The sequence below is a fragment of the Tigriopus californicus genome, chromosome 8 (assembly GCF_007210705.1).
Source record: "Tigriopus californicus strain San Diego chromosome 8, Tcal_SD_v2.1, whole genome shotgun sequence".
In the NCBI taxonomy this organism is placed as follows: domain Eukaryota; kingdom Metazoa; phylum Arthropoda; class Copepoda; order Harpacticoida; family Harpacticidae; genus Tigriopus; species Tigriopus californicus.
Window position 1 is genome coordinate 12,456,239 of NC_081447.1, and position 14,465 is coordinate 12,470,703.

A 14,465-nucleotide genomic window follows, 5' to 3' on the forward strand; every position below is an offset into this window, starting at 1 on the left:
GACTTACCGAGTGTTGTGAAAAGAAGAGCACAACATGCCAAAGGAATCAAAAGGATCCATAAGTTTTTCCCCCGACCATATATTTTATGTACGTATTTGTAACCAAAATCACAAAACAGATCATTGAAGGATCGAAGGAAGCAGTACCATTCGAGAAAAAAGGGTGTGCAGCTTGGCAAGATCTTAAACTTTAATAGGAAGTGCCAACCAAATACAGAGGCAGGCTAACAATTGCTGAAGTGATCAAAGTTCTCTTCCGTCAATTTAAGAAAAGGTAAATATGTATGCCATCTATCCTCATTTACTTCTCCATAGGGCATATTTTTTCCGTTCATGTTTCAATCACATACAATTCGAGTTCAAAATAGAAAAAAAATATTCGACATTGGTTAGATTGTTCTCGGTATATATTTACAGAAACGTGGTTACTTTTAGTCGAAATAAATGGTTTGCATCATTGAACACGCTAATGAAAGATGAAAGGAAAGCAAAAAAGACATGAAATTTAACAATCTTGGAGAGCAAAGTTTAATAGAAATCCTATAATCCCTCCTGGAAATCCCTCGGCTTCATTCGTTTCAGGACTGGCAGCTCCTGTCATTTCATCCGCATCAGTCTTAAAAATCACCCGAAATGGTCGTTGTTGAGCTGAAATGAGATTTAGATAACTGGAGAAATGACAAATTTACATAGAATCATACGCATGGCTACAATAGTTAGGCAATCAAATTTCACTCAAAGCTTTAGGAACTAAGAGCAGAAAGGCTCATCTTCTCTGTTGAGTTAGGAAACACCTCAACTGAAGTCTTATTTTGGAGCTAACCAAAAATGGCAACGGTATACTGTATATCAAGCAAAATGGCGAGAAGGTCAAAATTTTCTCTAACAAGATTTTTTTTACTTTAGACATCGTTAGGAATCGTCAAAATGATCGGTTTTTACTTTAGACATCGTTAGGAATCGTCAAAATGATCGGTTCCTGGCTAGGACACGAGAGGAAATCAAGGGGGTCAACCGTACCAATCATCCAGCCCATGTAATGGTTCTTGGCGTTGTGGCAAGCGACACACGATGGTCCCCACAATACTGATAGAGTTTTTGTGCAAATGCCAAGACTTCTTATAACGATTTTCCTTGTTATTGAAACAAAAGAAACAACTTTTGTAAAAAAAAATATTGGATTTTAGCTCAGATTAGTATGTTAATCCACCTACAGAGAGATAATATTTTTCAAAATGTAATCAATAGATGTTGCGAATACGACGTACAATTAGTTACGTTTCCAACTACAATGGTATCCAAATCAATTGAGCTGACGATAAGATATCAAGCTTTCAAAGATTGCCTTTGCACCAAATTTGAGTACAAATCGCTCTGGTTATATTTTACAGTAATTGCCAAAAATATAATATGCTTTTTCTACGCCTAAAACAAAAAGAAAATATTTCTCTTCTCTAAAGCTGGTAGAAAAAACCCGAAAAAAATTTACAATAGAGCTTAAAACTGACTCAATATTAATATTTCATAATTTTGATGCCATACTTGTCAATTGCAACTTTAATCAAGCATAATTTTGAATTTTGACAAAATTGTATTAACCTTGAATAAAAACATGGCTAGTACGTAGAAAATAATTATTGCAAAAAAGTGACAAATTGTCACATGTATCTTTCAAGTACTCTAGGAACATGATAGGATAGAGTAGCTTTTGGCACTTAAGTAAAATGAAAGGTTATTTTGTAACTATCAACTTGTAATAACTAAGCATCTGCTAAATAGAAGTTTATGAAATTTTAGGTCAATAAGTGATTTAACACACTTATCTCAGCTACTTTTAAACATGCGTATTTCACTAAAGTTGTTCCTTTTGTCCCTTTGACAACGAAAAGTTATCTTAATGTCTTGGCATTTGAGCAAACACTTAACCAGAAAATATAACCACCGTGGACAGGAAAAAGATTCCCCTCCAATTCTTTAAGATTAGTGAGAAAATCCGAACTTAAGACTACTACAAGGTACTGACGTGTGGCGAGCACCTGATTGCTCCACTTGAGCACTCCCTCATTCGGTCTTAGAAACTGGCATCGTACACAACCTCACTGGTGACCCCTGTGTTTGAACACTACCAAAATGGCGACCGACAAGTTGGATTCGACAAATATTACATCGTCTGTTTCGGTCAAACTACCCCCATTCTGGAGCCATGAACCAGAGCAATGGTTCCTTCTTTCTGAGGCACAATTTCTCCTTCGGAACATCAATATATATTGTACCAAGATCGACCATATGGTGGCGGCCTTAGGCCTTGATGTCATTTCCAGAATCCCAAGCTCGGTTCTTCTGCCTCAACCATCAGACCCAGTTCCATATGTTACCCATAAGTCTGATCAGTTCAATATATTTAACCAGCGCAGAGGATCTCGACATTCTAGGACCTAATCCCGGATAGCCTTCCCATCACAGAATTGCACGCTCAATCAAAGTCTCTTTTGGAAGGTATAAGTGACATCCGTGAATATCTCATCAATATAAAGCTCCTGCAGTCCTTCCCTGACCATGCCCGATCCACCTTTGCCACCAACCTCGACGAGCCTTTGGATAACTTTTTCGAGTTGGCGTTGAATTTGTCCTCCTCGTCGTCGCGTTCAGCACCAATTGTTTCAACCGCCTCCAAGCTAACAACGCCCTATCAATGCCGCTTGCATTTCCGTTTCGGTAAGAAACCACACCGCTGTCTTGACCCTGGCAAGTGTCAGGGATCAACAGTTAAAATTTCGGAAAGACGAGCAAAAAAATAAATTTCGGCTGTCGTCCATTAATGTCGGCAGCCTCATCCTTCGTTGACTCGTTCATCTTCCTTCAAATACTTCCCAATGTTCCCTTTTTTCCTCGCTGATTCCATACCCCGTCGTCGATTTCTGGTCGATTCTGGTGCAGCAAAGTCGCTTCTTCCTTGTCCCCTCGTTGCTTCTCGTGACGGAGGTAACCCCATTTGGCCGGCAATCTTGTCAATGCTAATGGGTCTCCCATAACCACGTATGGCATCACTAGACGACGAATTAAGATCGACTTGGGAGCAATTTACGAGTGGGCTTTTATTATTGCCGATTTTTTACATGCCAATTTTAGGTGCGGATTTCTTGAGATCAAATGACCTTCTAGGGGACGTGCAGAATAAACGATTAATAGAAGCGGGCTATTTCACTTCAACTCCTTTCTCTTTGCCTGCAATTCATAATGACTAGGGGGGGTAAAAACATTGCACTAAAAACGACCAAATATTTAAATTGTAGCTAATTGAAAAAGCTGGAAATATTTATTATTGAAATGCATAACCACACAAGTAGGACTTCGCATTTCTGGTTTTGGAAATGCAAATTTGCCTTTGAGTTTGGTCTGATAGTACTTTTTGCTTCATTTGCGTTCTCAAGTTCTCGAGATGGAGAGCAAAATATCACTCCAGTGTGACTAGATTGTTAGCTTCCTCAGGATGAGATTGATTTGACTTAAGAAGAAGCTAGTGAATCAAGCTTGCTAAAAGGATTCGCACCAATCAATCAATGTTCAACTTTTCCTCTTGTTTGAGGTTCACTTCGAGTTGTTTCCAGGAATTCTCCTACGTTCTTAAACAAATAATAAATATATATATTTCTCTTTGTTCAATAATGGTCCTAATTCCTGAGGCACATTCTGAAATTTCTGAAAAATCTGTGAAACTCTAAAGGCTAAATTCTATGTTGTTGCCTAACCTACAACGGGTTTCATTATAAAGCACCCAGTTAATAATAGGGCAGCTATCAACCTACCATAGTAGAAAATTCCACTGAATCACAGTTACTCTTGTAATAACTACCAATTGAAGTGACCAAGTGAGTGAATCAATTTCATCTCGTCGACCGACCACAATCCATATCTAACATGATTAACCTGTTATCCAGCTTGATTGAAACCAACGTTTTCGTCCTCAACGTCCTCTCACAATGTACCCCATTTCATTCCAACACCAGGTCAACCTTGCTTTTCTCGCCCAAGATGAAATATGATATTTCCAAAGCTGAACTCGAAGAGCTCCTTGAGCTCAACATTATTCAGCCTTCTTCCTCGCCTTATTCTTCACCCCTTCACATGGTTCCTAAGAGCAATGGTTCGTGGAGACCGTGTGGCGATTACCGGCAACTAAATGCTCAGACAACTCCGGATCGATACCCCTTACCTCACATACATGAACTCTTTGAACATTTGGCTGGTTCAACGGCTCTTTCCAAGATCGACCTGATTAAAGTATTCCACCAAATCCTAGTGGCAAATGAAGATCGAGAGAAAACTGTTATTGTCGGGTTGCAAAATTCGGCACAAACATTCCAGCCCTTTATTGAGGAAGTTACCCGTGGCCTAAAAGGCGTGTTTGCCTATATAGACGACATCCTTGTTGCGTCATCTTAACCTACTGAACATGAGACACATCTACGTGAACTTTTTCGTCGTCTCAATGGATATAATCTCGTCATAAGCAAGGAGAAGCATGTGTTTGTTTAATTCCTTGGTCATAACATTTCAAAGGCCGGGTTTGAATTGCTCCCTGACCGTGTCCAAGCTATTCTGAAATATCCTGCTCCCTCAGATGCGCAAGAACTTTAGAAGCTCCTTGAACTAATGAATCATTATGATAGATTTATTCCAAGGGGCTCTTTGCTTGCTTCTCCCTTCAAAGACTTGGTTACACCCAAAGCTATTTTTTTGTGGAATAGTGTTCACCAAGAAGCCTTCGAAAATCTCCGATGTCCATTACTTGTGATGCTTCTGATCATGGACTGGGAGCAATAAACAACGGACAAATGGGAGCCTTTAGCGTTCCTTTCCAGAGTGTTACCAAAAACGGAATCAAATTACAGTACCTTTGATCGAGACTTTTTGGCCATTAAGGATGCTTATTCTCCACTTCCGTCATTTTGTCGAAGGTTAATATTTCACGGTATTCACCGATCATCAACCAATAACTTCAGCCATTCACTCTAGAGGTCTTGTCTGGACCTCTCGCCAATCTCGTCATTTCTCCCTCGTCTCCGAATATACGATCGACATTCGACACGTCAATGGAAAGGACCATTATGTTGCAGATGCCCTTTCTCGTATTCACTCAACTGGAGGAGCGATTTTTGATTCGAACATCTTACAATTTTGCCGTAGCTTAAGACAACTTATTTCGGGAGGCAACAATGTATGGACTCAGGATCGACCACCAAGCCACACTGCCAGGAAAAATGAAGAGTTATGTCTCTCCAACATGGCCAACTTTTGGCCTGCCCACATGTGGCCCTCCTGAAGGCCAGACATCAACCCATTGGGTTATGCCATTTTGGGCGTTTTAGAGGCGCCTCTCATCCAAATTTGGATGCTCTGAGGGCCTCCATCAAGCAACAGGGGGACAATCTGTCACCTACCTTCATTTCCAATAGCTGCAAGGCTTTTAGGCGGCGTGTTGAGGTCGTGATTGCAGCAGAAGGGACCACATTGAAAAACAAAAGCCGTTGGCCAATCTTCTTTACATGTTCTTTAGGGTATTTTTCGACTGGGCTCGTATTTTTTCTCTACGAAGTTTTAAATGGTCATGTGTAAAGATTGAAAAAAATCACTTCCCAACTCTGAGTACTCCAAAGTTGAACAAGGAATGAAAACTAAGCATTAAAATGCAACAAATTTTGATCAAATATGTCAAGGTTTTCTATCAAAAGCTATATGATAGCTGTTATATCAAAATGCTTGAGAAAAAAACGTACGAAATAAAAGGAGTTCGCACAATTGTAGGGAGGGGAAGAAACTTTAAGTGCTTACAACAAAGAGCGTTTCTGTCCCCCTAACAGGCCACTCCTTTCTTCCAAATTTTAACATCCTATCAACAGATCTTCAATCGAGAATCCCAGATATGACATTTTGTGTTTTAAACCGCACGTTTAAATTTGCAGTCACAAGAGTTTAATAAAAATTCTTAGTCAGGTCAGACCTTGAACTTACTGCAAATTGATTCGTCGTTGTTTGCTGCTCCTATGACCCCAGCAATGGCAGCAAAGCCGAAAAATCGACCACAAATCCGCTCGTGAGCAATAGCACCCACAGTGCCCACCTCAAAATTGTTAGGAGAAGCAGCATCTCGTTCGGCACCGGGAATCTGGAGCAGAGTCAAGACCATATCTGAACCAATTTAGAGTAGCCTTGTGAATTGTGCCGACTTACTTGAAGGTAGTCGTTGCTACAACCCAGGTCTTGGCTTCCGGTCAGCGCTGCAGCAGGGGGAATGGAGAGTCCAAACGAACCTTGGTCCATGGTGGCTGCGCCGCCGGGAATAGCTGTTCCAAAACAAATCCCACACTTGCCCAGTTCTTGGCGAAAGCAAATTGTGTAGCATTGGTTGGACAAGTGCGTCGCTGGAAAATAAGGATGAGGAATCAAGACGTTGGAAGACCTTGAGAGGGCAAAAGTTAGTAAGGTAGATGATTTAATTGAGGGAAAATGAAGGTGTGAGAATGAATGCCCCCGAGTGAGTAAGATAAACATTCAGTTTTTATTGCAAGCCTGAAACTAATATCTCGTGGGTCGAAGACACGAAAAAGACAAGTATGTATTTGATTTTGTTCTTACTAGTGTCACCAATGGCAGATGCGGTAGTGGGGAAGTTGTAACTGGAAAGTAAACAAGCAACATTAGACATAATGAGTATTCGACCAATCAGTGGAGCCAGGTCAAATGGGAGTAAAAATAGCTTAATGGGAATACAAGCTATTTGGGCCGAGCTCAGAAACATTGTCCTCAATTCTTGGGGAAAATTGCAAGGCGCTCAGACTGTCATAGACTACAGAGACGCTCCGGATGGAAATTGAGTCCTTGGCATAGACTAGATTTTGTATAAGAAAACAAATGTTTACTTAGTCTCAGGTCAATCAAGCTACTCAATTGCTCTTCCAACCGAGCAAAATCGAATACTGAAATTACAAATACATGTTATAAGCCTCGTATGTGAAGATCTCATTAGAAAAGTACTAACTTATTGCGACCAACAGAAAAGCTAATGCCCTGAATATAGTGTACATATATGGTTGTACACCTGCATAGATAAATAACAATGGCTGTTGTGAGGGCTGGCAACGGTGGCTGGATGAGCGGGTCACTCGTTTAGGAGTGTGGTGCAATGAGAGAGAAAGGCACAGAGATAGAGACAGAGGGCAATAGAAAAAGTGAGAGCATAACTTGTTAGATGTACATATTTTTATAAAATGCATGTATACAACATCCCACATTTAAAAAATAGTGTTCGCTTGTTTCGAAATATACATTTCTTTTGTGCTTACCTGGCAACTGATCCGAAATTTCCAGTAAAATATTGAAGACAACCGTCTGGGCCTAATAAAAAGCAAATAAATTGAAGTAAATATTAACAAAATTCAGGGTGCGAACGAAATGATTAAAAGGCATGTTGCAACTGCTGACTGAGCGAACTCACAATGAGTCGACCAATAGACAAATGTGTCTAATTGAGTAGAATTTCATTCGGTCATTTTGAATCACTACTTACCCTAAAATACATTTATAATTTACAATTTCAGTTGGTTTCCCACCACTATAAAATACTCGAGCAAGTGGCCGTTGCAAATTAAACTGTCATGGTAACTCACCTCCATTTTCATCCCCACATTTATATTGTGTCACTAAAAGTATGAAAAAGTAACGTTAAAAGCAGGAGCTCTAATGTATCACTATTTTACCTTTAATGTCGAATTGTCGGGTGGAACCAGTTCCATCGAAATTGAAAATTGCTCTGTTACATTCATTAGATGCATCCACAATCACTGAAAAAAATACGACACCTCGCTATTAAGTCTAATTGAGATATATAAAGAGCCTTCCCTTAAACTTCTCCATTTATCTTTTTAAAAATCCTTTAGAGTCATCTCACGATCTTAAAGATTAACAAGCTTCAATATTTATCATCCCCGTCGTATTTCAGTAGCGTTGGCATCTTTTCCCATATCCACATACTATCGCCTTATTTGGGGCTCACACACAGAAATGTTTTTTTTTCGTTTTAAATCAATCCTTAATTAATTTTACCAGCAGCCAGGATAACAATGTGATATTCAAACTCTAAACTTTCAAAGAAAAAGAAAGTCAAATTTGATCCATTAAATAGCCATGATAAGATGCTTCCTCCATCCGCAATAACTATCTATCTTTCTACCATAATCTTACAATTATTAGCTTTCACGGTGCTGAATATAGCGAAGCAAACTTGTTTGCCTTGATTTTAAGTGTTTTTAGAAACTCTACGTCTTAATCTAAAGGAAACGAAAAAGCATAACCAGGCATGCCTCAATTCACAATTTCTCAACTTATTACTCACTGTGTTGCCCCGAGTTGAAGCCGCAAATAACTGGTGAAGCCGTGTTTCCTGGGGAGCTAACACTGAAAGTGTCGGTGAGACAATCTCCAACAACTGGACCTACGAGTACAACATGATTTTGAATAAGAAGAACAATATTGATTAATGAAGGTCAATTACCATTAGTTTCATCGGCACCAACAACCGTAGTTCCAACTGTTGGCCCGGCAATCGAGAAAGTCTACGACATGAAGAGAAAAATCATGGATCAATTTTACTGCACAGCTTAATGCAGTTATGATTCAAAACTCACCGCAAAATCCAGCCGGATGCGGCAAATGTTCGAACTTGCTTTACAGATATTGAAAAAACAGGGATCGGGTGTTGGGCTCGATGTTGAGGATTGCACGAGGTAGGTGCAATTTTCAGAAACAATGGCTCCACATCCCACACTGACTATAAATGGGTTCAAAAGCCAGCATTAAAACGTTTGAATTGAAGGTGCTGATCTACATATTCGACTCTCACAAATACAGCAAACGCCAAATCCTTGCGCACAGCTCCCTCCGGAGATTCCATCTGTAAACAGGAAACAACTATTGTCATAGATACTAATAGCGGTTTTCGTATGCTTAACTTACCTTTAGATGCACATTCGTCGGCTTGGTTTTGAGAATAAGGTTTATGAATGGAGAGCTAATCAGTCTATGTTCCGCTGAGAGAAACCAGCAGATCAAGGAGTCAAAATGGCAAAGAAACAAACGGACAATTCAAGTGCTGCTCCTCAAAGAAAGTACGATCGACACGATCCTTATCCGTTTTGCAAATTTTGTGACCCCAAAAATGTGGCCTTTCAATGCCAAAAAAAATTGATGCGGGTTGATGAGCAACCTGACATAAGTGGAGATCTAATAGAATTGTGAACAATGGCAATGTGTCATCTAGTGATAAAAGGTCTAGTACAGAACCTAACATCTTGTATATTTTCGGGCTACAGCTGTCCAAATAAATTGACCTGAGATATAGCCTTTTCGACTCCCAAATAAAAGTTTCCAAGTTTGCATCACAAGTAGACCTCTGATAAAAATGTATTGGAATTCGCCAAACAAGGTGATGAAAAGGTAATGGCAAAATGGCAAAAATGCTTTTGAAAGGTTGTTCCAAAATTGCAAAATGCGGAAATATATTTGACACATTAGGACCTACATATTAGCAGCTTTTAAATGCATGGTAGTACTAAATTCTTGGTGACGTTTTCCTTCAAAAATCGTCTAAAACAAGGACTTACGTACAACACCTCTATAGCAATTACAATCAGAATCCTGTTTTATCTTGAACATGATTCTTGTCATCAAAATATTCATAAAAATGGTGTTTGTTCAAAGACGTTAACAATGCCCACCTGAATGGTACTATGAATTATAAACTCTGAAGTTGGCTAAATAGTTGTCTTTTAGACTAAACTGCAAAATGACTTTGGAAAGGAGCCGCAACTAAACATCTCGTACATAGCAGTCCGGCAATTGCAATCTCAATTTGGTATCTCAAATGTCACCTTCATTAAATAATTGGGTAAAACTTTTCTCGTTTCACAGCTCAGCTCACATTGCAAAGTATGAATGAGCTAAGCTTCACTGGGTGAAAATAAAATTCATTCAGTTTGAGTAACAGCATAAATGTGATAAATGTTACAAAGTTGTTACATTGATAGATAGACCATAAGAAAATGAACGGAGCTCTAAGGTTTTTAAACTCTCGAATTCTTTTTCAAATGAGACTGTCCCTCAAGTCGTCACAATTACGTATCTAAATTTTAGAATATATATCAGATTCGCCAACTCTAATTCACGAGTGGATCATTTACTAAATGAATTTAAAGCTAATTAAAAATCATAAGCATTTCATCGTAAGGAATTCCGAAGAACAAATTGAAAGGATTTCATATAGAGTTATGATCTCTCAAAGCTCATTCCATAAATGCATACAAAATGAATGACTCCAGGCCCTTTTTGTGAGGCCTACTTTTAAAGGGGTCTACCTCTGACATGGTGGATGAACGTTTGGATTGTACCACCATTGGTGTGAGTAGATTTTTAAACTGGGTGACGTCATTTCACTATGCCTGAGACAAGAGCTTTAAAGATTAGGCCACCAGTAATTTTTATCCTGAAGAAGACTTGCTCGTCCATTTTTGTCTTGTTTTGCACTTAGCTTTGCATGATCATAACTTCGGATCCAATCGTTCAATCGTGCGGGAAGTTAATTTTCAAAGTCAAAGCAAACCGTGGCTAGTCTCATTCAAAGAAGAAAGCAATGGATTGACACAAGTCAAAATTATTAATTCTCCCGGTCATGTTTTAGTGGCCCACGGTTTCAGATACCACAAGAGAAGAAAAGTTATTCTTGCTACATTTAAAAGCTAGCCCTAATTTTAAGATAACTGAAAAAGAAAACAAGCACTAGCCTGCTCTATTAAATGATCAAAAAGCAAGATGATAAGAAAACGACCTTTCCAATAGATGGTTGAATGTTGCGGAAAATCAATTTCCACTTCGTTATCATCCGGCGCTGCAACTTTTAATCAATTTAACATCGTAGTCCAAAGATCTTGCCAAGAGAATTTTGGGGTTCCATGTCATATAGCTGTATTAGCTCTCATTCATAATGTTCTCACAAGTGAAGCAAGTTCCGTTTCTTGATGAAGATCCAACGCATGCAATATTCTATGAAAGAAAAGACAATTTAAAACAAGCTCTTTAAAACAATGAGTAGTTTTTTCAGGACGAATGTTCTTACCGGAAATGATACGATCTGAAATGCTGAGAAAACTAAAACAAAAAGCGTACCGTACAGCAAGTAAGCAAAAACAACTCATCAACTATATTCAACATAAAAGTAGAAGTAGTCCAGGAGGCATAATGGAAATTAAGAATGTCTTAATCATATGTATTAAAAAAATTCGCTTACCTTTGCCACCTCTTGTGGAGTTCACCACTTCCGATGAACAAGTTCCAAGATCAGACGTCAAAAAGGCAAAGACAAAGACAATTGTCAGAAAGGAGCTCATGTTGAAGGTATCTGATCGAGTCCACGAATGATAAGAAACTGACTTCAGTGGCAAACCACCCCTATCCACGTGGTGTTTGAGGGCATGTGGATTAACATGTGCGTGCGCTTGGATCTCACTTGACGGTGGCCGAAAGTTATTACACAGTAACTACAGAGTTAAGCTTCAGTTATGAAGTAGAAAATATGTTTTCTTATCATGTTTTGCCTCGGTTTTGCCTCAAGTTTGTAATAAATACCCTTGCATGTCAAAGTAAGATTCCAAATGGATTGAAATAAATTTCAAAATCAATCGTTCTCTAGTTTCGCCAAAGTATACCCTAATTGTGCCTTCATATGGAAGAACATTCAACGGTGCGTTCAAGCAATGCCATCGGAAACCAAAAATACATATGGCATTGAAAGATGAAACAGTTTGCATTTTGGGCCATAAAAGGATATAAAGGAAAATCCAGTTGAATTTGCAAAGATTTGTCAACAAATTTAAAATATCAGAACTGTTAATAGGAAAGGAAATATTCGAGTTCCATAATCTCGATAATTCACTAACTAAGACGTAACCTGCAACACAGTTTAGCGCACCATGTGAAGCGTCGTTGAATTTAGCCATGATCTCAAAAAGGAATCGGACCAATTCCCAGCTAAACTAAATTGAAAATCACAGCTCGAAAAATTCGTGCAACGGACGAAATCAATAGGTCCAGGGAACCAACCGGGTTTTTTTGCGAACTTCCTTACCGCTACTGGGAGTGGAATCTCACCAGTTCAAGACGAGAAATATATTTATTTACTTAACATTTATCTATTTATATTATCTGATCGACCAAGGAATTAAAGTTGGCTGATCTAGCTAACCCTTGACATTGGGTTGATCAGGAATCTTAGTCAAAAACTTGTCAAAATCTGTCTTAAATCCTGCTACTGGATCAACACCTACGAATATTTGAGGGCAGAAAATTGAACAATGAAGGAGCCCGAGAAAGAAGAGAGTGGGACTTCATTGTTCGAACTAGCATAGATTCTGGAGGGCTTGAAGGTGCTCTCAAAACGCACATTGAGCCTCTACGGTCACTACAATTGATCCTAAAAACCCTGGTTGGGACAAAGCTCATGAATGCTTTTGAAAGCGTGCAGTATCAGATACCTTTCGTACCTTCTCTGAACACTGTACAGTCCCAACTTTTTCAACATCTCCCAATACCAGAGCTCTGGGGATAACATTCCCTGTAGGGGTTAGAAAAGACCATGAAAATCAAAAGAAAAAAAATGCGCAATAATTGACATTAAATATAGCTATCAATGTTAGTAATCCATACCTATCTATTTATCTATCTATCTATCAATATCAAAATGGTTCTTCGCCTGTGGATTTGGATCTATTGTGTATAATTCTCGTTGATAAAGGTCGAAGAAGAGAAGAGAATCGAACCGAAGACCTTTCTCATGCTTAGACACCTCACTCACCACTATCGCACCCTCCTCACTTTTCAGTATGTCATTGACGGCGAGCTTTGAACCCATATCAACTCGAGAGAGGGATTTTGCGTCCATTGTTTTCTCTACCCTTCATAGTCACAGCTTCTCTAATTCCTTATATTTTCCAGTATTTCATGTTGGTATATTTTTCGAGTGTATTTCGAAACTGGTACCACTGGAGACGCTGGCACGCTGTCCATTGCCACAGGAACTTGAGCCGGGAGTCGATCTTTTGACATCAAAGCCACATATTACACCTGTGACAATTTGGCCAAGTATGATTTTTTACATTTCATTTAAATACGAACGAAACTCTAAAATTAGTCTCGTTGAGTTTGCTTGATGAATACTTTTAAAACATCTCTACTAATTGTTTTGGTCCTTTCTTATAGAATTTTGCACGTGCTGTTGTGGGATTTGCTGAGCATATAAATCAAGGCAACTGTGTCAAGAGACGGATGAACAAGTGATCAAAGTTGCCAAACAGTGAGGAAAGCCTTTCAGTTGGGTAGAGCCCACTTTCATTTGGTAATTAAGTGAAAGGGATTGGTGCAAATCAAGAACGATGAAGTTATTTCCATGGGTTCAAACCTTGCAGCTTGTACCGTAAGAAATTTAACTAATCAAACAAATTAGATCTCGTCACTTGCACAATGCATATCATTTTGCAAACGTGTTATAACCCAGACGCATAGGTTCGGTCAGAGCTCGGCGACCATTGGATTAACATAGAATATGGTCAGAAGGATTTGATTCATGGTATTGTGAGATGATCTGCGGCTGAAAGGAGTATTAGCAGGTTGCTGTGGTTTAGGTAGCACTGCTGCGGTTATCAAGAAGACAAAACCACTCAATTGGTGGTAGAATCATTGGAAAGAGACCTGAGTTGTCACACAATGCTCAATTGGTCTCGAATGGCTTATCTCTCACCGCAAAATCAGATTACATTCAAAATTTAAATTTTGTTGTTCTACTGTAAGTGTGAGATCGAGCCAAAATTAGTTGATTCGAGACAGGTGGAAGATAGTAAAAACAGAGGTTCAACCAAACAATACGGTGTCTTGTTTTTGCTTATCAAATAACGTCAGCCACAATCATGATATTTGATGAGGCATCCCCAATACCTGAAAACCTCAAATTTCGATACAAAATCTAATAGCCTTTCATTTCTTGCGACACTGGGTGAATAGAGGGATGAATCCACAGTATTCACCACTTTTATGACTCACAATATCCAAATGTTATTATGCCCACTTTTCAGAAGAAGTCGGTCTCGATCAAATCTAGTTGTAATTAGCATGGAAAGAGGGTAAGAAAATATTGATTGATTGCATGGCAAGATCGGTGAAAGCCAGTAATTTGTATTTCAAGTCAGACATGCTTGAATAGGCAACCTATTGTCATGAATCCCAAGTGTTCAGCATATCAACCAAATTTGATTGCCACGCCATCAAAATTGATCATTGGCTTTGGAAGAGACATCAATGTGCGTGAGATTGATTCTCATTTGTCCTGTGTGAAAATGCTGATGTCAATAAAATGACGTTCTTAC

The 14,465-nt window shown here is 39.0% G+C and overlaps 1 protein-coding gene across 1 annotated transcript; it reads right to left on the reverse strand.

Moving 5' to 3' along the window:
- Positions 1-389: 389 nt before the first annotated feature.
- On the reverse strand, positions 390-11,438 carry LOC131884914 (uncharacterized). The gene is made up of 12 exons (XM_059232810.1): positions 11,339-11,438; positions 8,900-8,950; positions 8,685-8,827; positions 8,552-8,612; positions 8,393-8,491; positions 7,758-7,841; positions 7,668-7,700; positions 7,344-7,395; positions 6,637-6,677; positions 6,232-6,422; positions 6,013-6,166; positions 390-648 (listed from the first exon to the last, which is right to left on the reverse strand). Exons 1-12 carry the CDS (start codon positions 11,436-11,438, stop codon positions 506-508), a joined length of 1,152 nt encoding a protein of 383 aa, XP_059088793.1. The 3' UTR covers positions 390-505.
- Positions 11,439-14,465: the final 3,027 nt, after the last annotated feature.

Bases quoted from the DNA above. Each gene is read 5' to 3' on its own strand.
- LOC131884914 (XM_059232810.1), bottom strand. From the start codon at position 11,438: ATGAGCTCCTTTCTGACAATTGTCTTTGTCTTTGCCTTTTTGACGTCT. The intron at 8,828-8,899 runs GTGAGAGTCGAA...ACCCATTTATAG, and splicing joins ATTTGGCGTTTGCTGTATTT to TCAGTGTGGGATGTGGAGCC. The intron at 649-6,012 runs GTAAGTTCAAGG...ATCTCATTTCAG, and splicing joins CAACGACGAATCAATTTGCA to CTCAACAACGACCATTTCGG.